The following is a 23,291-nucleotide window of genomic DNA, read 5'->3' as shown; positions in this document are numbered from 1 at the left end:
ATTCTGCTTATGTGTGTGTTGCAATCTTTCCACTCAGTAATATCTTTGTCTGCAGGATTTTTCCACTATCTTTAGTCACCAAACACTGACGCGTGTCCCCCTTTGACTGCAAATCCTCCCACAGATTGCACAAGTTCCTTTAGCAGCAGAGGAAACACAAGAGAAGTGCAGTTACTTTAAATAAATCTCTAAGATTTTATTACATACAGTATACACACAATCTGGACCTGTGACTCTGCATTGAGACTCAAGGATGTAGGGAGGCAGTTCATGAAGCTCAATTTGAAATGAAAGGCAGTTCAGTGGGACAGAAGATGATATTTTACAGCAATTAACAAATTTAAATAATAAGTAAGAGTAAAATAACAAGTAAATTTAAACAAACAACAAAATTGAAACAGCTTCTGGCCTAAAATTCGTCATTTCACACACCAGACCACAACAAAGAAAATACAAACCCTAGATAATATAGACAATATTAACATCAACAGTGACTGATGTCAGAGGGAATGAGGTAAAAGAGCACTGAGGATAAACATGTAAAGAGAACTGTATAAAAATACTGCCTGCCAGATGTAAAGTATCAGTTGGTATTTTTAAAGGACTAGTTCAACATTTTGAAAGATATTTGCTGTCTTAAATAGGAAGATCTATTTGTCTCGCGGCTTTCACGCACAAACTCATCGCACATGATGAGTTTTCACGTGTAGCACAAAACAGGAAAAAATCTGCTTTAGTCTGGTTCTCACTTTGGTTTGAATTCGAGTGGCGCCTGGGCATGCAGGAGGAAACCACATACCTTCTGTATTCTCATGCTGGCAAGTTATAGACTAATAAATGAAATGACTGAGATGCATTTTTATATTTCCACATTTACATTTGGTAACAGCTAGAAAAGCTTCATAGCTGCAGTCAGTTCACGTGTGAAAAACTCTACTTTCATTTCCGACAAGGTGACCCTGGAGCATCCGTTAGTTAAGTTGCAATAGGCTCAGACTGCAATGAGCATCTCGTTTTACTCCTTTGTTTCCTTTTCCCCAACCTCCCAGCCAGTCACAGCAGATGGCTTTCCTCCCTGAGTCTGGCACTGCTGGAGATTTCTTCCTGTCAGAAGAGAGTTTTTCCTTCCCACTGTCAACCGGCTGCTTGTTCAAAGGGGATCATCTGATTCTGGAGTTTTTCGGTCCAAAATACGATAGGGTCTCAAACGTAGTCAACTCAAAGCACCTTGAGTTGACTACTGTTCTGATTTGGAACTATATCGATAAAGCAGAATTAAAACGAGTACTTTCTATCAGTATACTAATTATAAAGCTACAGTTTACCTGCTAGTTTTCTCAGCCAAAACACTAGTAGGAATCAGCTATCCTGGCTATCTCCAAAGTGAAGTAAATCCACCAGTACTGGTGACCACCTGCAATGCAAGACTTTGAAAGGATCAAACTGTCACTCTAGTGAAAAATTTAACATCCAGCAAAAGTGCACATTTTAAATTCAGCTGTTAAACTTGTTAGAAAAAGACATCACCTGTTAATTAATGAGATTTAAAGGTGCTAGTAAATGTTTTATGACCTTGAAAGAGAACCAGGCCAGCCGTTTTCCACTGAAAGCTACCTGAAGTTCTACATATATTTACAGTTAATGATATTAGTCTTTAACTGTGAATACATTTTTCCTCGCTGCAAATGTCCTCAAAATGTCAAACTTTTCTTTTAAAAGTACATTTTTTTAAAACTTCCTTAAAGGGAAGCAAAGGGAATCTGAGCAAAACGAATTCCTGTTTGTGCGTTACAAGGCTGGTGAGAGCACCAGCAGACTTTTTTCATCAAGAGCAGACTCACATTCTCTGGCATCAGTTGAATTAGTGGACGTGTATGCATTTGGGAACATTTTAGGCTTGAGTGGATTTCAGAAGAAAAATTATAAATCAAGACTGGAGTAGATAAGATAAGGAGGAAAAGAAACTCTTTCAGCATCCAACCACAGGGCAAAAGTCTCAGGCCTGGTTTTTAAGGGCCTTCTTGGGAATATTACACTGCATTGCCATCATGACATTTTAAGATCCGTGCATGGAAAAATTAGCAATGCAACCCACTCCGTACCTCCACTGAAGAGTGAAGCTGAAAGTGGTTAAAACCTGTCGTAAAAGTGGAAACAAATCGACTGTGAAACACGCTGGTGGTGAAATCTGATCACGGCAGGTCGCACGGTGGGATGGTGTGCCTTCGATCGTAAGCAGTGTCATCGCTCTCCTCACCGTCACTTACTTCGCCCAGAACCCTCTCCCTCTCCTCTTCCTCCTCAGTTTCACTCTCTCGCCTCAGTCGCTCCCGCTCCCTGTCTCTTTCTCTCTCTCGGTCTCTCTCTCTCTCTCTGTAGGAGCGCGGCAGTGTGGGAATCTGAGAGTGTGAAGAGACCGAAATGAGATCATGCAGCCTGCACTGACTGACCAACATACTTAAATTTAACATGCTAAATGTTAAAGGTCTTTCCCAGGATGATGTCATCATAGTCATATTATTAGGTTCAAGGCTTTGAGTTTATCTGCATCCAGAAATCTTTGATGCATTTTCAATATACATGATAAAGTGGGCATATTATATTAATTTCTCTGTAGTTTTATTTTTGGTTTTTTAAACTCTATTAGAGTAGCTTTACATGATTTGCAGTTCAAAATACTCCTTAGTTATCTTAATGCATCTGAGGGTTTTAACAGCAGGTGAGTGGGGTTTCTGTGATGTCATACAGAGCTAAGAATTGGAAAAAAAAGCCTTTAGAGTAGTGTCAAGGCTAAGCTTTTGGTATATTTATACTGAACTGGTAAAATGACCCTATTAAAACATTAAAACATCAAACATTTGGTCAATTACAAGTTACAAAACTATAGACACATATTCGTAATATTCAAGAAACTCTATGCTAAATAACAAGGATAACAAGAAGATTTAGATTTCTAATGTATGTACTAACTGCCATCTGTCTTTAAAGTATAAGGTAGAAAGTACGTACCTGATTGTCATGGCTGGGCAGGACACAATATCCCGGCTCTGTCCTGCGCAGGAGGCGTGGGGAATGAGTACGGAAAGGCCTGGGAGAGTGGGAACAGACGGAACGCGGAGAGGGAGAACTGATGGAGCGTGGTGACGGAGACCGGACAGAACGGGATGGCGAGTAAGTGATGGAGTGGGATTGGGAGAGTATGTGACTGTGGTGGTTTTGTTTGGGTGGGCGAGGGGAACGAGGAGGCAGCTCGGGCGGTTTGAGAGGGTCGACCATGTCCATCTCCGTGAGGATTGGCGGCGGAGGGACGAAATCGAGCTCCCCCTCTTGCGGGAGCGTTTGCATTTCGGCTGCATCAAGTTCGGTGAGCTCCGTCTTTGACAAGTGATCCACAATCCCGGCACCAAATGAGTCGCCAACGACATTGATGGAGGTACGCATTCGGTCACTGAGTGGACAAATGGCATCAGTGTCAGTGAGTGAAACAACGTCTTAGTGATACCAACATTTTCACAACCTCTTGCATACGTTAATTATAGCACCCTAACATGGATTGCAGAGCAGTGATTTGTTATTGCCTGCTCATCAGACACCTGACTCACAGCAGCCAGTCGACAGCGATCAGCAGACTGATGTCCTGGGTAGGCAGGCCGACAGCTGTCAGGATCAGTAGCATGGTTACCAGTCCAGCGCTAGGAATACTGGCGGCTCCAACACTGGCCAGTGTGGCGGTCATACTGGAGAGAAGAGATGGGAAAAAGGTATATTTAAATCACGCTTGCAGTAATGTGCTGTAGGCAGGCAGAGATAATCAAATTGTGATTTTAGTGACGATTCTGGCTTTTTCCCATTTTCACAGTTATGCTCATATGGCCTTTTCCATTCAGTCAATCAATCAAGTGCAACCCTTTCATCATTCCCTAATAGTTCAGCTTGAGTCAAGTGTCAGACATCCCTGTAACTACTGTGCTGCCCTAGGCCTCTTTTTGCCTTTTTTTCCTATCTGCATAAATCAAAGGACACACTGGGTGTCTTTAAATTCTGTGTCTAGTACTACCTAGTAATGCAGGTCTAAGCTAAAGCAAATTAAATAGCATGGCCTCCATCAGTTTTTCCAATAGATATCCTTTCTTTGATTACATAGCAGTTGTATCCGCTGAGTGATGTGGGCTGGCAACAGACATTACTTTTTTCATAGTTTTCTGAACACTCGCCAAAAATGGTAGACTGAAAAATGCAAAAGTGAACTAATTCCACATGCAAAAGGAGATGTGTGATGGAAAAAATATATGAAAAAATAATTAAACCCAACTGTAAAACCAGACCATTGTGCTCAAAAACCACTGAAACACCAGAAAAGGCTTAACCGAAACCACATTTAATATTGGAACTCACCAATTCATGCTTTCACTGCTGATTCAGCATGTTTAGTCAGTCATGTGGCAGCCAAAAGCACAATTAGCTTAAAGTTAAAGACTTTAAATTGTAGCGAGAGGTGAGTTTTAGTTTTACGTGTTTATAATATCACCATATAAAAAAAATCAAAAACCTTAATCTGTCTCCACCCACAAAGATTTACACATGGAGTGGTCCAGTATTCTGTTTCTCAACATCACACACCAACAAGTCTCGGATTTATGTGAGCTCATTTACGTGTATTTCATCAATGCAATGCTTGTATAAAGTACATGAGGATAGAAAGGACTCAGTTCCTCTGTCCACAACAAAAGATGTTTCCTAAAGTAAAACTTTAAAGACTCTGAAAAATGCTGCTTGTCATGGCATGTCTGCAATTAGAGAATTATCAGTAACCACAGGGGCCTGAAGGCCAGCCAGTTTAGATACAGCTCTAAACTGTGATATTTACTGCATGAAGCTATTCATCTGTTATTAGTTACATCTCAATTGTGTCTGACAAACTGCAGTGCCAATTATCACCACGCTGTGACTGGGAGATTGAGTGGGGCAGATTTATGTAGTACATATGGATTTTATTTCAGTTTCATCACACAAAAACCATACAGCATTTTCTTAAAATTCGATTTCGTGGTAAACAGCCGTTGATGAAAGACACACAATAAACAACTTCAAAGTGCTGAGCGTTATTTGTAACCCGCGGCCACAACAAGCAGAATCTGATCCAAGCAGACTGGATCCAATCCCCTGCTCAAACCTCAGAAATGGGAGATGAATATTTCTTTACTTCCTTCCATATTTATTTCTATACCTCGTAACATACTTGATGCAAGTTGTTTGAAAATGAACTAAAGCATGCAGACTGTACACTTCTGTAAATGCAGAAAAGAAAATGAATGAACGAGTTCCAATGTGTTTGTGTTGCTGGTTTCTCGATAAAGATGCACCGAGACATTTGATGAGTGAAATTATTTGTAATTTATCTGAATGTTGCCTAACACTAATCAGCTGGTATTTGTGCAGGCATAAAAGCTACAGATGCAGATTGCTAAACAAGCTTTAGGTGTTAGCTGGAAACTTAGCGCTCCTCTTGTCCAGCTGCAGTCACTTCTGGTTCCAAAACATGTCCATCTTTTATATACAGTCAAGTCAAACGTCACTTTCCATTCATCTATGTTTGACGCAGGACGAGAGACTTCAGGATGAGTCAGAACATAATGGATATTTTTCCCTTTTTACTAATATTTGAATCAGAATGAACTTTGACACAAAAACCTTACAGCAGGACGGGCTGACACGGCATTCAGGGAATATTGTTTGTTAATATCCTTCTTAGGAAAAATAACAGAGAGCAGGACAAAAAAGGAACCTGTTCTGGTGCAATCAGGTGACAGAGACCGTGATGGAGGCTACTTACACTAATGTGCACAGCGGTTTATGTTTACATTCACACCCCCACAATTTCCTGTCCCATCCTGCTTTTGGCCACAGCATGTGAGTAAATTGTGCCAGGTGCTTTTTCCTCTGGCTAAACACATGACCGTCTACCACCTAGTTTACTCAGCTGATGGCATAAACAACAACAAAAAGACAACAAACAGCTTGTCACAAGGGCCTCAAAGGTGCTCCAACATCCATGCTTAAGCATTATGAAGCGTTTCACGTCAATATCAGCACAAATTTAAATGTATATGTAGAATCAGAATATATGCATAAAGTTTTATTATTTATTTGCATCTCATGTTGTGTCACTTCTGATTTTGTTGGTAACTAAAACATTCTGTGTGTTGAAATAATCAATGCAAATGTTTCTACACTTTCTACAAAAGTCAGTCCATCCTCTTTATAAACTGCACGCCTAGCTAGCGTTGCAGGGTAGCTCAAGCTTCTCCCAGATGACACTGAGCGAGGGATGTTGGTTCCTGCAAAGGTCATCGGTTCATCACAGCGCTGCAAACCAGATAGACAAGACAACCATTCTTGCTCATAGCCACACCCTGACTCCCATTCTGGGAGACCAATCAACCTAAAATGCAAGCCTTTGCACAGTGGAAGGAAGTTGGAGCACTCGGAGAAAACCCACGCAGGCACAGGGAAAACATGCAAACTCCACACGGGAAGGCCCCAGCTGACCTCGAGGTGCAGATCCAGAACTTTCTTGTGTGCAACTACATTGCTAACCACTATACCGCTGTGTGGACTGGTTAAGGTCCAGTGTATAGATATTAAAACCACTTTGGTTTGTTCTGTTTCTTTTATGAAAAATGTAAATAGAAGAAAAAGCAGTGCTTGGAATCTGAGTAGGTTAAGTAGAAGATAAATGTTTTTTGCTCTTGGTTTTGGAAACGAATAGCTGGCTGGCAAAGATGCTGTAAGGCATCTTCAGAAGCAGCCAAGTAAGGAAACTATTAAAGGCTTATAGTTGATGTGGGAGAAAGAGCAGCGGCGCCTCAACGGTGCTGCTTTCTGATAATGAAACCTGAGTCATGAGAGTCAAGTCACCATGTGGTTTACCTGACAGTAACGATCTGCCCAGAGTCCAGGGTGATGTCATTCATTTGGGCAATAAAGATGGCGGCCACGGCTTCGTACAAGGCAGTGCCGTCCATGTTAATGGTGGCACCTATGGGAAGCACGAAGCGAGTCACACGCTTATCAATCTTCAGATTTTCCTCAAGGCAGCGAAAGGTGACCGGCAATGTCCCGGCGCTGAAAGAAGAAGGCCACACAAGAAGGCGAGTTAGAGGGAAAAAAGGTGCAGATGTACCCGGAGCAGGCGCAAAGTGTCTGCTGAGGGATATAAAATAGGCAGACAGGTGGTGAAAGGCATAAGTGCAGAGGTGAGGGCGAAGGGAAGAGACAACAATTAAAAAAGGCAGGAGAAATTTGAGTCGGCCGACAGCCTCGTCCTAACAGCTGGGGTAGGCCACTGTTTCAATCCTCCAACATGTGAATTAAAGGAATTTGATTCCCGGCCCCGCTGAGGTCGGGTCATAATATAATTAGAGAAAACGTTGATAGGATTACCCATATTCACTAAAGCCTCAGTAATGTGCCAAAATAACAGTTGGTTTCAGCAGCAATGCTGAATCCCAGGCAGGCTGGGCCAAGCCAAGCCGGGCAGGATACAGCGGGGCCAGTTTGGCTGGTGGCAACTAATCCGAAGGCTTAGATACTTACAACACAGAATCTGTCCGACATGGACTCGTCTATGATAGCCTGCGCTTTGGCTCTGCTGTCCTGATTTGTCAGTGTAGCTGCATAAATACAGATTTTTGCCTTCAGGCCTTTCAGATTTAACCCAAATAGCTGAAAGCGAGTAGCAGGCTACGCCGATCAATCACGGTAACTACAACAGCTGTCCGAGCAATACGTGTTGTAAAAGAAATATGTGACACACATGTGTGAACACATGCCCAAACAGACGACTTCCAAACATACATATGCACTTCCTGCAAGCTGTCATACCTGCTAGCAGTGCCCAAGGCTGTGATCCATGCCTGGAAGATCCCAGAGTAGAAAGCAAAGGGGCTTTTTCTGGTGATTGCAAAGAATATAGCGGGTAGGATCAAGCCCCCGTGGATCACCAGACCCACAATGACAGTCACCATGTACATGCCCAGCTGCCTGGCTACCACCTCCAGGTCCCCGATAGCTGCGATCTTTCCCGCAATCAGAGAGGCGATGCCGACAGGAGAGTACCTGGACGAAGACATCACAGCAGAAATTATTTGATTGGGACTGATTATGGTTTATGTTCCATTAAACTCCATTTAGTATACACTATATATGTGTATGTACATAAATATTTCTTTCTGCTTTTTTAAACTGACTTAATTTATTAATTATGGATGAATTACAACAAAGGACAAGGTGTCCACAGGTCTTTTGAAGGCTACTCTTTCTACTTTACTATTCTTTAAAATAATATTTAAGATCAAACCTGTAATGGAAAATACAAACTTTATATATATAGCCAAGCACAAAAGTTCACACAAAAGTAAAAAGACAAAAAATGGCTTTGTTTAGGAACACAAGTGTGTGTTAATGTGAAAACAACATAATCATTGTCAACGTCCCAAACATTAAAAAAAATGTTTCACATGCAGTGCTATTGTTCTATTAAATATTTCTATGAACTGGCTTCAACCACTAAGAGTTATTGGTGGTTACCACCTTAGCTGTTTGTCAGTGAACTCACCATGTCTGCATGTTACTGCCAGGATCACATTTCAGTATTTTAAGATGTTTTCTGACACAACAACCATTAAATAAGCCAATAATTAGCCCATAAGCGTCCTGTTGCCATTAACTATATTTACACATATAAAACACATTTAAATGGGATAGCAGAACAATAAACAATGCCGCAGAAATGGTGGCACTGTGTTCTAGTAATCCATGTGGTGACATGACTATAAATTTTACAAAGCCTTTTATAAATTGATGTGAATTTAAGATATTTTAAGAATATTTAAGGAGCTGTAGCCACCCTGTTACTTTTTTTTAATGTCAGGCCAACGTTTTCGCCACCTCATAAATCTTTAGTCACTGTCAAAGAAGCACGTTTCTCTGCAAGGGGACAGGACACATGCTTGGATCTCTGGTTTCCAGCTCTGGAGAGCAGTTGTCCCTGTTCATGAATACAGACTGCAGTTATTGGGACACTTGAATTAAAGCGACTCCTTGTCCCATCATGAGACGGTGCATTCTCCCAGGTCAGCTGGCATCCAGTGACAGTTGTTTGGTGCGGTATGCCATGTATATGATTTGATAGATATGCCCCTTGTATGATGCGTGCTTTTTGTATACACTGGATTCTGTGTTTGGCTCGCACCATAAGCCCGTGAGTAATCTGTTTACACTGAGTGAGTGATACAGACAATGATACAGTTCCTTTGGTGTCCAGCTGCACATGTAGAGGAGGCTTAGAGGAGCTGCGAGACAAGCATCCTGCTGTTTCTCGTCCAACCGCCTACTCTACTCCTCCTTTCCTTTCCCATCCCCGCTCCGAGTACCGCTACACTTTCTCTGCGCCACTTGCCTGGGCTCTGTGAAGCCTCAAGACGTGCACTGCTCTCTGAAGGAATGCTCTCACATGCATCTTTTTACGTCCCTCCTGCCCGCATCTGCTTTCTGCTCTGCCACCAAGTAGCTCCTCTGTCATCGATGGATCCATTACATTCTGGAGATCTTCCACCGCGGCTCCCCTGGGAGCCCACAACGCTGTTCCGGGCCCCGGCTCCTGCTACTCCCCAGCATACCACAGACTCCAGCATGTCCCAGGGAAACCATCTCCCTCTTTCCATCTGTCTGTGTCCTTCACTGACACACTTTCTCCCTCTTCCTCTTTGTTTTTTTTCCTATCTGACCTTGCTGCTTGTTCCCACAATTTGCCTCAAGCACACAGTCTTCGCCTTATCCATCACTGTCTCCGACCGTTGTATGCGGTATCGCCAAAATGTCAAACGTTGGCCACCAAGAGGAAAAACAGAGGCACGCACTTTTTAAACACAGACACACAAATACGAATGAAGGAATACAAGACACCGACCACATGATCATGGACACCATCGTCATGATAATTTCATTGAGGATGTTGAAGAAGTCACACATGACCTTCCCACGCTCGCCCATCCGGCCCATGCAGATCCCAAAGGTGATGAAGAAGCCAATTAAACCTTGACAAAAACACAAAGCAAGCGAGTAAGTGGAAAAATGAGAACAAATAACCAAAAAGAGACCTGGAAAACGCAAGCGTCTCGCAATACGAACTCTGTTATCAACTCACCGAGGACGTTCATGCCCCATTTGTATTCCAGTTTTTTTCTGTTCACTAATATGGGCTCAGTTTGGTTTGGTGCTGCGACCGGCACCTTTTTCAGCACCGTCTGAACCTGAAGGAAACACGGGGCGACATTCAGATTATTCTGTGGTTTGTGCTGGGGTGCTTAGATTTTGTAACTCCCATTGTGTGTGAACAAACAAAGTTTTGGCAGCGGCACGACGTGCTCTGATTTCTGTTTAAAGAAAAGGCAAAAGAGAAACATAAATACAACAAAGGGAAAGAAAAAGGAGACGAAAAGGCTGAAAGGGGGAGGACAATTCCCTGCTGCTAAAGCGGTGACTTACATGAATTTACTGAATTCCTGATGAATATGAACAAAGACGCAGTTTAAAATAAAGATGCAGACAGGAATAAAGCTCTCGGTTCACCAGCAGATGCCTTACTGCACTAAATAAGCATGTGGCTTTGCAGCTGTAAAGAGATTAGCGGTAGCTGCAGGACGGCTGACCATCGCCCAGTCAAACACAGACAACTACTTCTAATCATTCAGACGAACACGCATGACAGAAAAAACAGGATTGGACAGAAGAAGGCAACTGCAGCATCACAAAAACACAAGCCGCTTCCTGAATTGTCCCTCTTCGACGGCACCATTAGCACTAACTCACAATACATTACAAAGAATGGAAAAAAGCAACCCTAGATCTATTTTATAAATGACTTGATGAATTGCAATGGCACTGATTTATCTTCTTTTAGTATGTAAGACGTGTTTTCAGTGGTTCAGTTGATAAGCTCTATATTAGTATTTGTTTTAAACTAGATTATTACACTCTGGGCCCTGGGTGGGCAACAAACTGTCCCAGAACTGTTGTGGAGATCTGCACCAATGATCTGAACTCATTTCTGTTTAATATTAATTTAATTTTATAAGTTTATTACTGCGGCAATCCACACCAGTCCCAGTTTTTCATGTTGCCCCTTTAGAAAACGAGTTGCCCACCCCTGCTGGGGATGGGTTTGGCTTTGACTCCTGTGATCTTTCTGTGTGGAGTTTGCATACTCTCCCCACACCTGCGTGAGGTCTCCCGTGAGTACCCTGGCTTCCTCCAACAGTCCAAAGAGTTGCGTGGCCTCTTAGCCTCTTTCTAGCCAAATGAAGCCTTTGAATCAGTCCAGACAACATATGTAAAAATTGTTACGTATGAAGTTTGGAGAACAGCTAACCTCTCTGGAGAACCATAAGTTTTTAAGAACTCTGTCCGAGTCCTTCATTCTCTCAAACTGCTCAGTAATCCCTTATCCAGAAAAGTTCATCTCCTCAAATGTGGCCTGGGGCACAAGCAAGACTTTCCAATATGATACACTTTGAATAATAATTATTAGCAATAATAATTGTTGACAATCGCTGACAAAACAATCACAATTCAGGATCCAAGTGGTAGCTGTTTTGGAAACTTAAATCTGTAGTTTGCAACTATTAACATGAAGCACATGCAGCACATGAAGCACATGCAGCACATGAAGCGATGTCTGTGAACATTCACTCAAATTAAAGAGGAAATTTATCTTGAAAAACAAAAATACAATTTTAATAAACTTCAGATATTATTTATTTACCATTTTTTTCTCTATTCAGTGTAGTTTGATTATCATCACCTTAAAGCTGAATGATGCAAATTTCATATAAGGAATGTAGAGCCTTACCAAAAGCTTTGATGCTGAAAGTCCCAGCAAAGCAATACTGGGGAACACTCGCGTTTTATTAAAAGGAAACGTATTAGTCAAGAATCTTTCTTTGCTATGTTTATATTAACATTTTCAGTTTGCGTGAAAGCTTATGGTTCAAGATGAGCCAAGATAATGAAGCAGTAGATGGTTAATGTGGAGGGTACCTGCTGGAAGCAGGCTTGCACCAGGTTTTCTGGGAAGAGGTTTCGAATCAGGTCAAGGAAAGCGTCCAGACTGCTGACTTCCTGGTTTTTCGTGGATGTGGATGATGAGTTGCCTCCCCTCAGTTTAGGGTTCCCTGGGTGGATCCCCAACACCAGGATGACCCCGAGGACGGCAGCGATTACAGTGGTGGACATGTAGTACACCATGGCTCGGCTACCCATCCTTCCACTGGAGCGCGCGTCTAGACCAGCAAGCCCTACAAGAGACAGACAACAGATTTAAAACAACGTGTGTCCAAGTCCACAGAGTCAATAACAGCGTCTTTACCTCGAAGCTCGAGTTTCCCAGTACTTTAAACTGCAAATACCTCCTGTAGAGTGTTTAAAGTTTGATACATGTTTTTTGGATAAACCGCTGGCTTTTTAGTTTTTAGCTTTTCACATGCTAATTCATGAATCAACTCAGGTGGCTCTAGCTGGCTAGCTTTTTAGAAAAACCAATTTTTTCACAAGTGTTTGCAAAGGCAAACTGCATGGGTAGGTCCTTGATTTTATACACCTGTGACGATGGGACTGAAAACACTTGAATTCAAAAATTAATGCAGCATTGCTTTTGCCTTGGAGGCTGGATGCTTGAGCTATCAGTCCTGAATTCACTGTGTTCCAGTGGCAAAGTCAGAAAAGCTATGAAATACTGGATTTCTTTTTGCTTCTTAGCAAGGTAGAGTCATTCATATATCACTAGCAATACAGTGGAATGGTTCTTTATTTTTTTGTGCTTATAAACATGCAGCATATTCACAAATAGAGTCGAGCTGAAGAGATTGCAATTAATTTCCAAAGGGTCCACCTTCAAAACTGGGACTCTTTTAAGGAGAGATTTTATGGTGGATTTTAAGCAGAACTGGGCACTTCTTATTGTAGATTGCAGATTTTTATTAACTGTGTATTTGTGACCTATTTATCAACACAACAGTGGCAGTGCAGTGGCAGAGTACGAGTTTTACAGTTTCATTAATATTTACATGGGCTGCAACCAAGTCAAGGTTGGTGGGGTTGTTTTCTGATTTGGAAGTCCGACTTGAGGGGAATGTTCCAGTTGAAAAATCCAACTAGGAAATTCCAATTTCCAGCTTCAGATGGAACACACCATAAGAGGAGTGGCTCAATACTTTTACCTACATTGTGTATGTTTGTGTGACGCTCCCATACAGTCTTAGATGCACCTTCCTAACCAAACTTGGTAGAGTTAATTTGCTTGAGTTAGCTTATAACAGAAATCCACCCTTTTGTCCAAATATGGTAACTTCTGACTAATAAGTACACGTAGTCCTGTAGACTACATGTACATGCAATAGTCCATTAGTTCTACTAATGTCAGAATTTAAACTTTTCTACAGTTAACATATTAACATGTTTAGTTTAGTTTAGTTTATTATGGTTAAAGTTCAGGAGTATGAGGTTGTAGTTGGTTAGTAATCACTGGTGACAATGAGTGTGCCCTAAATTATGCACACACTGGACAATCATCCGTTACAGTGTTAACACAGTATTGGTTACTTTTTAACTTATTAAAACCAGCATGATGCTGTCTATAACGGCCACACCTGTGATAAGGCTGGAGATGATAAGAGGCAGGATGAGCATCTTCAGCATCCTCATAAGGATTTCTCCAGGAAAGGAAACCATTGTGAGGGCGGCGCTGTCTGTCACCTGCATGTACCGCAGCATCATCCCAAAAACGGCTCCCATGACGACGCCTGAGGAGCGGAAAAAAATAAGCTAATTACAGAGTTTTGTTTTTGTGCAGCAGTTGTTTAGCCAATCATGTCTGCATTCATTTCCCAAACCATTAAAAAGGCATACTATGTTTCCATGCCTCCCATAATAGCACAGGCTATTGTTTTAGTTTCCAGACAAGTCGAAACGCATGCCTAAACACTACCTTATGTGCACATTTAAAAATCTAATGAATATTGGTTTAAAAAATGAGTTCCAAATGTCACAAATATGTAAAACTCAGTAGTAATATTAACCGTGTCAGAAATCACCCTCAGTTTATAACCTTTCGGCAGACTCATTAGCCTTTTTTGTGAGGGCCCCTAACACTGTGTTTAACGTTGGAGATGCAAGAGATCGCTGACTAATGAGAGCCATCTACTGAAATGTAAACAAGTTCATATCAAGGTTTAAATCTATGTGACAAATTGCAGACAAAAATAACACACTCCTTGACTCTGCAGGCTTTTTTTTTGACAAAACACACAGCTGTGGAGAAACATACCAAAGTGTTTACAGTGGCAGAGCAAAGACAACAACAAGCCTAAGACATCTCATGGGAAAATGATCTCGGAGTATTTACATCAAGGTTTGCGTGTGGTAATTTTTGCTGCAGCATAAATTGGTCCTTTTCTTTTTTTTAACAATAAAACTAACCTCAGTTGTAATTCTAGTCATTCAGTAAAACATGTGGGAATTTGGAGTGTTAAACTATGTGCATAAAAGCAAAACAAAGGCTTGTTTTGCTCCAGTATTTCTTCAACTTGTGCCCTCATCATGGCATCGCCTGAGTGCTTCTTTTCATATGTACCCATAACCGTGAGTCCCAGCAGCAGGTTGTGTGTGTTGCGGCTACAATGGCCAGCATCTTTATACGCAATCTCTGTGTTGTCATCTCGCTGGTTTTCTTTCTCCTTCTCCTTGTTTGCGTTGGACTGGTTGGCTGTCGGCTGGTTTGTCATCCTGTCTGTGAGGACAGTGGAAAAGGTGGGTTTTAGTGCTGAATGACGACGTGCTTTGGAAAGCAAACTGCAGCATCTCATAGCAATGCTGATTAGCTTAGACTATAAATGTTTAACATAGCAAGGGTAGACTAGCAAGGCTTCACACTTTACCGCTGGGGGTGGTCGAGCCTATTTTTCAAAGGGGATTAGTGAAAACCAGAAGCACCTAAGGCTCACACAACAGGAATGTCCTGTGAGGATTTGGTTTAGGTTCTAAATGGAGGTAAATGTGCATAACTGAAGGCAATCCAAACACAGCAGGCAAGGCCTAAACAGGACATGAAGAAACAACTCAAGAGATGTAATCTGTTCATCATCCTTTAAATGGAAAATGATGAAACTGCCAGACTCCAAATACAGCACAATATGGAGGTGATAGAAGATAGAGGAACAGATTTAGCTGATTAGTGAGGTAAAGTGAGGTAAAAAATGACCCCCTAGAAGCAATAGGATGTGAACCCTGGATGTGTTACACGCTCTGAATGAAGCCCTGTGTACAGTGAAAGCATTTGTTCAGGTGTTTTTGATGTTTATCACCTACATTTCTCTTAAAACAGAAAGATAAGTCAAATTCATCTATAACTTTGCTTAATGTGCACCATCTTTTCTGATGGATTTATTAAACTGAAAAGATTCTGTACAAACTAATCAAAGGAGCTTGCAAAGAAAAGCGTCTGGACTTCTTTAAGTTACTTGAAGACATTTCACCTCTCATCCGAGAAGCTTCTTCAGTTCTAAGGTCAAATGGTGGAGAGTCCCAGATATAAACCTAGTGGGAGTGACCCCCCACAGAGGGACAAAAGGACCCCCTGATGATCCTCTAATCGCCTGAGCCAAGGTGTGAGTTCATTGTTCACCCGAAACTCTGGCTGATTGGGACCCACACCCAATTTCACACCTTGGCTCAGGCGATTAGAGGATCATCAGGGGGTCCTTTTGTCCCTCTGTGGGGGGATACTCCCACTAGGTTTATATCTGGGACTCTCCACCATTTGACCTTAGAACTGAAGAAGCTTCTCGGATGAGAGGTGAAACGTCTTCAAGTAACTTAAAGAAGTCCAGACGCTTTTCTTTGCAAGCTCCTCTGACTACGATGACCTGGATGACTGAGAACCTTCACAGACATGTACAAACTAATACACAACTAATAATTCAATTTAATTCAATTTTATTTATATAACACCAAATCACAACAACAGTCGCCTCAAGGTGCTTTATATTGTAACTCAACAATAATACAGGGAAAATAGAGAAAACTCTAATAATCACATCACACCCCTTCAGCAAGCAAAAACTCCTTTTTAACAGGAAGAAACCCCCGGCAGAACCAGGCTGAAGGATGGGCAGCCATCTGCCGTGACCGGTTAGGGGTTATTCAGTTATATAGAATATTATCACGTGACACTTGGAACACTGGTGCTTTGAGACCAGCAAATAAAACAAGAAAGTTGAATCGTATCCGTTATCTGGACTTCCTAGTAACACCGAAGTCCCGAAGTGCTGTCTGTTGCCCAAGAAGTTAAGATAGCTGACTAACCAATACATTTCCAGACTGATCAAATATTTTTCTGGATAAATGAAAGTTTACCTGCTGATGTTGCTACAAAGATAGCAGGAGGATCATTAATGTTCTGAGGCCTGTCTTCATAAGTGATACAACTCTCCTAACCCTATATTTTAGAGAAAGATAACACAGATTTTTTGGGAAAAAGTCTCAATACTTTTAGATGTGTGTCAGTTAAAATGATTACTTTCTTTTTCTTCTTGATTAAGGGTTAGGGGTTGTCAAAGATGATGACTCACAACTCAGAGGGTCAATATTAATGCTCTGGGCACCATTTGATATCTGAGTGAAAATTAATGGCAATACATCAAATACTTGTTGAATTACTTCATAGAAAGCTGTCACGGTCAGGAGCCTGCTAAATGAAAAGTCTAGGGATTAACAGAGTCCTTCAAAGACTGTGAATGTCTGCATCCATCCAATAGATATTTAACCTGGACCGAAGTGCAGGAATGATGTCAGCATTACCACATGGACAGCATTACTAAAAAGAGTAATTTGATAATAATGAAATCCAAGTGTGCTGTCTCTATAAATCCAAATCACACCTACAATAATTCAAATCTATCTATCTATCTATCTATCTATCTATCTATCTATCTATCTATCTATCTATCTATCTATCTATCTATATCTATCTATAGATAGATATAGATATATATAGATATATATAGATAGATATAGATAGATAGATATAGATATAGATAGATAGATATAGATATAGATACATATATAAAGCAGAGTTATTTCCATCAAAACAATGAGTCATGGAGGAAGAATGTGTTTGCTGTCCAATAACACGACGCGTTTCCAGTCTACCAAGAAAATTTCAGAGACCCCACCGCTACCATCTCTCAACATTAATTGTACATAAACACATCTGGAGAGCAGCGCGGTCGTGCCAAATCCCTGTCACAAGTATGAGCGTCACATTTACAAACAGTCTGACTCAATGAGAGTCTGACTCAATGAGATAGCTGCAATCAGACATCATTATAATCCATCAATTTGAGCAGATGGCATACAGTCGTATACATTAACCAAAAGAACAATACACAAGGGAGGATGTGTAAAAAGATACCTACTGCTTTATGTGCTCACTACCACACTCTCACCTCCTGCTCCCTCTGGCCATATCTCTGCCCCTTTCTAGTCTGTGACTGTGTCCAGTCCAAGCACCAATTTGGATTTCCAGAGTTATCCCAAACTGGTGCGTATCAGGGCCGGAGAACGCCCAGCCAAGTTTCAATTGCAGAGATATAATCCTCGGTGAATGGAGTACCGAGGAGAGGAGGGGGAGGGTGTTCCTCTTAATAGTCTTCACAAATCCTCTTTTCAATCCTTATGCCATTCTTAGCATGAACATTGTTTGGTAATGTCAGCTGACCACATGCAATTTGCTTGCGTATGCGAATGAGAATAAGAGAAAGACGTCTCTCACCTTTTCATCAGTGTTTACGACAACTGTCCGCTCCTTGTGTGGATTTAAATGACCACAGTAGGCGGAAAAAATTGAGCCCAAAAAAGTAAAAGTTTCAAACTGAGATGTGACCAGCCTACAAAAGGGGCTACTGCGAAGAAAATGAATGAGTAAAGTTTACTTTTTAAACAGACAAGAAAAACCAAAAATCCTGCTGAATGTGAAAAAGACTAATACTATGAGAATAACAATATCTCTCATCCTCTCCTTTCCTGATAAGAGACCTTGAAAAAACTAATCAACAGCATGTATCCTGAGATGAGAGCGGCAGTGATGAGTGTAAGCTGCAAAGACATCCTCAAGGACCTGATGCGGTGCTGCAAATCTGTCTTCCTTCCCCAACAGAGAGATTTCCTGCTCCAGGAAATGTCAGCGCTGCCTCAAGACAAAATGTATCTGGCCTCTAGGAAGCAACTCTTGTTGGGCTGACCTGCTGCTTTTCAACAGAGGAAAACTGAGACCATTTACAGTTTGGGAAGATTAAATTTGACTCCTTAACTTTCTAAAGTCTTGCCTGAAAAGCCCTAAACAGAATACAGAGCGAAGGCCATGCACCACATGGAATTTCTGTTACATCACGAATAAAATGCAAGAATTCAAGTCAGTGAATTCAGTTTGGTCAGCCAGCTTACAGTAATCCAGGATTTCAGAGCAACATGACACAGGTATTACCAGTCTGCCAGGTAGGCTGCAGACATGGGCGCATATTCCTTTGAAGAGAGAACAACTTTAAATCTTTGCAAGAGCTCTGGAAACACATGTTAGTGATAAGTGCTGAAACACAGCGGTAAAGGAAGAGGGACTTCAAAGCGAGTGAAGCCAGAGCAGAAATAAAAAAATAAAAGAAGCACTAAACCCTGCTGGTACAGTAGTGATAGCATTGCTGTTTACATGCCCTCTTTGCGAAATACAGACACCAGACAGAAAGCCTCCCACAGTGACTTTCAGAGTAATGGCGACTGGATAAACATGAGTTCCCTCAGCGTAAACACTGCGGTCATCCATCTGATGTGTGATGATGACCTGCGCAGCGCGTGACAACCATCACAATCGGTCTTCACATGCGGTCATGCACTTACGACACATCTTCTTAATCGTCATGGCTTCCAGGGCGACGGGTCACCACGCCAGAATGAGTTAATCTCCCCAAAGAGCGAGCTCTGATTACTGTAAATGAGCCCAAGCAGCTGTAGATAAAAAGGTGCGCGTACAGCTCGAGAGAACTACCTCAGTTTCTGTCGCAGGCTCGTCAACCCCCCTCCTCATTTCCACCCATAGTCTTCCACATAAATAATCCGACCGTTCGATCACAGACGTTGATCCAAAAGATCAAACAGATGCAGCTCTAACTCCCCGAGCTTAACGTTCACCGCGTACAAGCTTTTTGATTTCTTCTAAAACTCAACATACAAACATGGCTGCCACTAGATATACACAACAAAAATGTACATGTTAAAATCTGAAGTGAGCAACAAAGGACCGTGAATAATCGATTTGGCCATTTGACATGATAAAGTTGTTGTAGTCACGCAAACTATTGTTGTAAAGTGAACTTCTCTTGGTTTTTAAGTGAGTAAATGTGAGAATGTCACCTTCGCTTCTACGCAACTTTGATATATAAACTGTAGGAGAGGCTCAACTTTTTAATGCAACGAACATGAACTATAAGAGAACTTCTGCATCCAGATGGGATCACTGTGTGACGGCATGTAAACCGATCAAAGGTACGCGTCTCCTGCTAAATCACCTGATTCACTGGTGCTTTCTACACAGACTAAATTCCCATCAATAATTATTTTGTTCTTTCAATCAAGGTTCGCATTCAAATTTACAAACATTCGCATTCAAATAGTGTATCCACGTAAAGATTTTCTGTGTGTGGATGTTACAAATATACGCTGTATTTTATTTTAAGGAACCATCTGTGCGTGCATGTGTGTGTATGTGTGTGTAACTCCGGGTGTGTACGGGTGTGTCAGAGGATTATGTCCAATGGTTGATTGTTTGGTGTGAGCCTTGCAAACGGATCGAGATATAATCCCCATCCCGCCCCTCCACCACCCTTGTTCAGCAGAGGGAGATGAGGATGGCCACTGCAGCAAACACAATAAACTGCACAACACACAACTGCCATCGCATATCTAATAAATGAAAAGATCTGGGTGTGTTATCCTGTTAGCACCATTATGCAATATCACAAAAATGAATGTGTTGTACTGTTGTAGCTGGTGAATGTTTTTGGGTTTTTTGCATTAATCAATGATCGTCTGGTCAGTTACATGACAGAAAATCAACCAAATAACATGAAGTCTTCCTGCTACATAAATGGAAAAAAACAGCAAAGTCACAGATTTGAGAAGATGACATCATCTTACAATCTGTCTCTCACTTAAAATGACTATAAAGGTTCAAATTTGTTTTAAGCTCATAAATAATTAACTCATCATTTCACCTCTGGGTCATCAGGATAAATGGAAACTGCTGATTACTTTTCAACATTCCTAAACATACATTTTAGCTCAAAGTTTCAAAGACCTTTTCAAATCTTCTTTCTCCTTTGAGTTTGTGACCATGATGGCGTTCCACGACAGAAAATCACCAGAACTGTATTAAAAATACACTCAGCATTTTTCTTTTAAGTTGGGTTACATTTATTTGAGCATAAAATACATTTTTGTTCATTAAACAGACAGAAAAAATAGGAAAATGCACAGAAATATCTGAGTATTGTCTTAACTATATAAACTTTGAGACTGTTTCAATTGACTACAATTTAAACTGTTAGCAGTCGGACGTACCGCCCACGGGACATTGGATGGTTTAGGGGACTAATAGGACTGCTAAGGGGTTAATTTGTTATAACAGCAGTTTATAACAACTGTAGTCTTTTATGTTGAAAGGTTCAAAGATGAGACACACTCCCTTGAACAACACTTGGCAATGCTGTCGAGGAAGGCTGCCCTTTTAATAGCAAGAAACTTGAGGCAGAACCAGATTCAGCCATCTGCCAAAGACCAATTTTGAGCCTTAAAAACCTTGAAAGTCGTTTAACAAAACATCAGGTGGTCATTTGTATTGCAAAGATCTAATTTTACCTTGCAAAACATGAACTGAGCTGTAATTCACATTTGATTGCTGCTTTCAAACATTAACCCTGGTGGGATAAGATTGCCTGCTTCTGCTGCTAACACATAATTGTAAAGCTGCACAATAACAGTTACACTCAAAGACAAGAGATAACGCGCACATGCTGCACCGCAAAAACGCCGTAACGGCCTTCTCTCCCTACAGACACCCATATTCTAGATATCAGCGATGACAGATACACAGCACGAGTGTCCGTGCACTTCAAAGCAGAGCGCTGCCAAACTCCTTCAACATATGCACAACTGCCTTCAAACACATGCCTGGTGTATGAGTTTACCAGATCGCAAAAGCAGCGGGGTTACAGTCAGTGAAGGTCAGTGTCGAACACATCAGGTCTGTACACACACACACACGTGAGCGCACATGGGTCTAGATGCTGCCTCTTGACTGTTTGACAGTGAATAACAGGAAACTTTTGATACTAGATAATCAGATTCAGCACCGAATTTGGATTTGATGAATGCTGTCTAATCCAATGGCTTCTAGTGCACAAAGATATCTCACTTGCATTTCCTGTCAGTTCACACAAGTTGAAGATCACCAGTAGAATGAAATTAGGCATGTCAGGAGCAGGCTCTGGATAATATTTCAGAAGTGTCCTGAGGTTAATTCAAAGGAAGTCAAGGATGTGACAAGCTGACATCAACAACTAACACTTTATGTCTCAGGCCTATCTGTTGGACAGCGTTACATATACAATAACAAGAAGAAAATCCCAACGTCTCAGAAGATACAAACAATAAATGTGGCAGCGTTATTTTGCTAAGATGTAAGAATAGGTAGAGTGAAAATGAGAGAAAAGACTTGAGTTCTTGTGTGTGTGGTGTTGTCTGCATGTGCGTGTGCGAACACATGTCAACACACAGACACAGACACGCACCCCCTCCCCTCCTCTCTCACGGACGATAATCTGAGTGCATTAATCTGTTGTTTGAACTCCTTAAGCACAGACTGTCTATCACATCTGCTCTCTTCACCCCAGTAAAGCTCTGCAGTTTATAAACTCCCTTTTTCTCCTCTCGCTCTCCTTCCTTCTCCTGTCTTTTCCTTTTTTGATCTGTCGTCGCAATTTCTCTATCGCCTCCAGCAGGACTACATTTAACACAGCTCATTCCCTTCATACAGTAAATCCATCTTCTCATTTGGCCACCAGACCTTTTTGGAAACTTCTTATTCCAGCTTTGATCCCTCTCTGATCCCTCTCTGATCTTTCTTCCTCTTACTCACATCTGATAAAACATGACAGGGCCCACATGTTGAAAAACTGAAAAATCACCCAAACCAATGTCTTTAATGAAATAAAAGCCCAAAACATTCACAATCTTTGCACAAAAAAAGATGAAACAAACCATTAATGTGTCTGGAATTAAACACTGAATAGTCACAAACGATACAAATTTAGCGCATGTGCGCGAGGCGTGAATGATTGGAGAGGAGAATATAAAAAAATGACAACCAGGAGACGGACGAGCTTACCTGCTGTCTGTCGCTGTCTCCCTTCCGACAAGAGCGAGGCATCGGGAGAGACACGCAGAGCAGGGACGTGGAGATGATGAAGACGAAGAGGGGATGGGAGGCGAAGTCACAGTCTTTGCGTCATCTGAGGAAATTTGCAGATTAATACAACAGCTTGATGCTCTGAGCCCCTCTCCTCCCCCACCTCACCCCACTGCATCTCACCCTCACTCCCATCTCCTCCCCTCCCTCCTTTCTCTCAGCCTTCATGACTGTATCTATCACAAGCCTCTTTTATATCACTTTGGTTACACTTTTGGGGAATGCACGGGACAGGCGAGAATTACCAGTGACAACGATCACACGGAAGGTGGAAGATAGATGCGAGAAACAACTTTAAAATGATTATGGAAATTCTGCAAGTTAGGAGTTTGGGGAGTTTGGGGGGGGGCATCATTATCCTCCCTTCCACAGGAGGGTGCTATGACTCTTCACTGAATGGAAGAAACCTGCTCAGCAGCTTCCCCCTGAGGCATACATTGACAGATATCAGTGTCAGTCGGTGAGGCCTCAAAGTGCATGGGGGCTCAAGGGTGGAGCTGCTACATACTGCACATACAAGGGTCAGGCTTTTTCCATGAACTGTGACACTTTATCAATACACGGAGTTAGAAATAAAGTGATAAAGACGATGAGAAGTTTCAGGTTTGTCATTCCAGAGCGCTGCGTCGTAAAGACTGGAGGCCCGAGGCTTTATGGGTGG

General features: G+C 41.7%; 1 protein-coding gene across 3 annotated transcripts; it reads right to left on the bottom strand.

Moving 5' to 3' along the window:
* Positions 1–807: 807 nt before the first annotated feature.
* slc1a9 (solute carrier family 1 member 9) lies at positions 808–22,729 on the bottom strand. Of its 3 annotated transcripts, none has more exons than XM_014333422.2 (11): positions 22,550–22,729; positions 14,690–14,845; positions 13,707–13,859; positions 12,100–12,356; positions 10,208–10,313; positions 9,971–10,097; positions 7,885–8,118; positions 6,931–7,125; positions 3,603–3,737; positions 3,010–3,448; positions 808–2,399 (listed from the first exon to the last, which is right to left on the bottom strand). In XM_014333422.2, exons 2-11 carry the CDS (start codon positions 14,838–14,840, stop codon positions 2,193–2,195), a joined length of 2,004 nt encoding a protein of 667 aa, XP_014188908.2. In that variant the 5' UTR covers positions 14,841–14,845; positions 22,550–22,729; the 3' UTR covers positions 808–2,192. The 3 variants fall into 3 exon arrangements, with proteins under 3 accessions (XP_014188908.2, XP_042076584.1, XP_042076583.1); XM_042220650.1 differs by lacking the exon at positions 22,550–22,729 and adding an exon at positions 17,888–20,696; XM_042220649.1 differs by lacking the exon at positions 22,550–22,729 and adding an exon at positions 17,532–17,879.
* Positions 22,730–23,291: the final 562 nt, after the last annotated feature.

The sequence above is a fragment of the Haplochromis burtoni genome, unplaced genomic scaffold, assembly GCF_018398535.1.
Source record: "Haplochromis burtoni strain Fernald_Lab_line unplaced genomic scaffold, NCSU_Asbu1 Contig_52, whole genome shotgun sequence".
Lineage (NCBI taxonomy): Eukaryota > Metazoa > Chordata > Actinopteri > Cichliformes > Cichlidae > Haplochromis > Haplochromis burtoni.
Note: the sequence above shows the minus strand (reverse complement) of the source record. Positions and strands in the feature narration are given on the sequence as shown.

What these genes read in the sequence shown, in the direction of transcription:
- slc1a9 (XM_014333422.2), bottom strand. Translation starts at nt 14,840, where the DNA reads ATGACAAACCAGCCGACAGCCAACCAGTCCAACGCAAACAAGGAGAAG. An exon ending in TGCAAGCCTGCTTCCAGCAG is followed by an intron (nt 10,314 to 12,099) that starts GTACCCTCCACA and finishes TGTTTCCTTCAG; the next exon opens with GTTCAGACGGTGCTGAAAAA. An exon ending in ATCGCTGTCGACTGGCTGCT is followed by an intron (nt 3,449 to 3,602) that starts GTGAGTCAGGTG and finishes TTGTCCACTCAG; the next exon opens with TGACCGAATGCGTACCTCCA.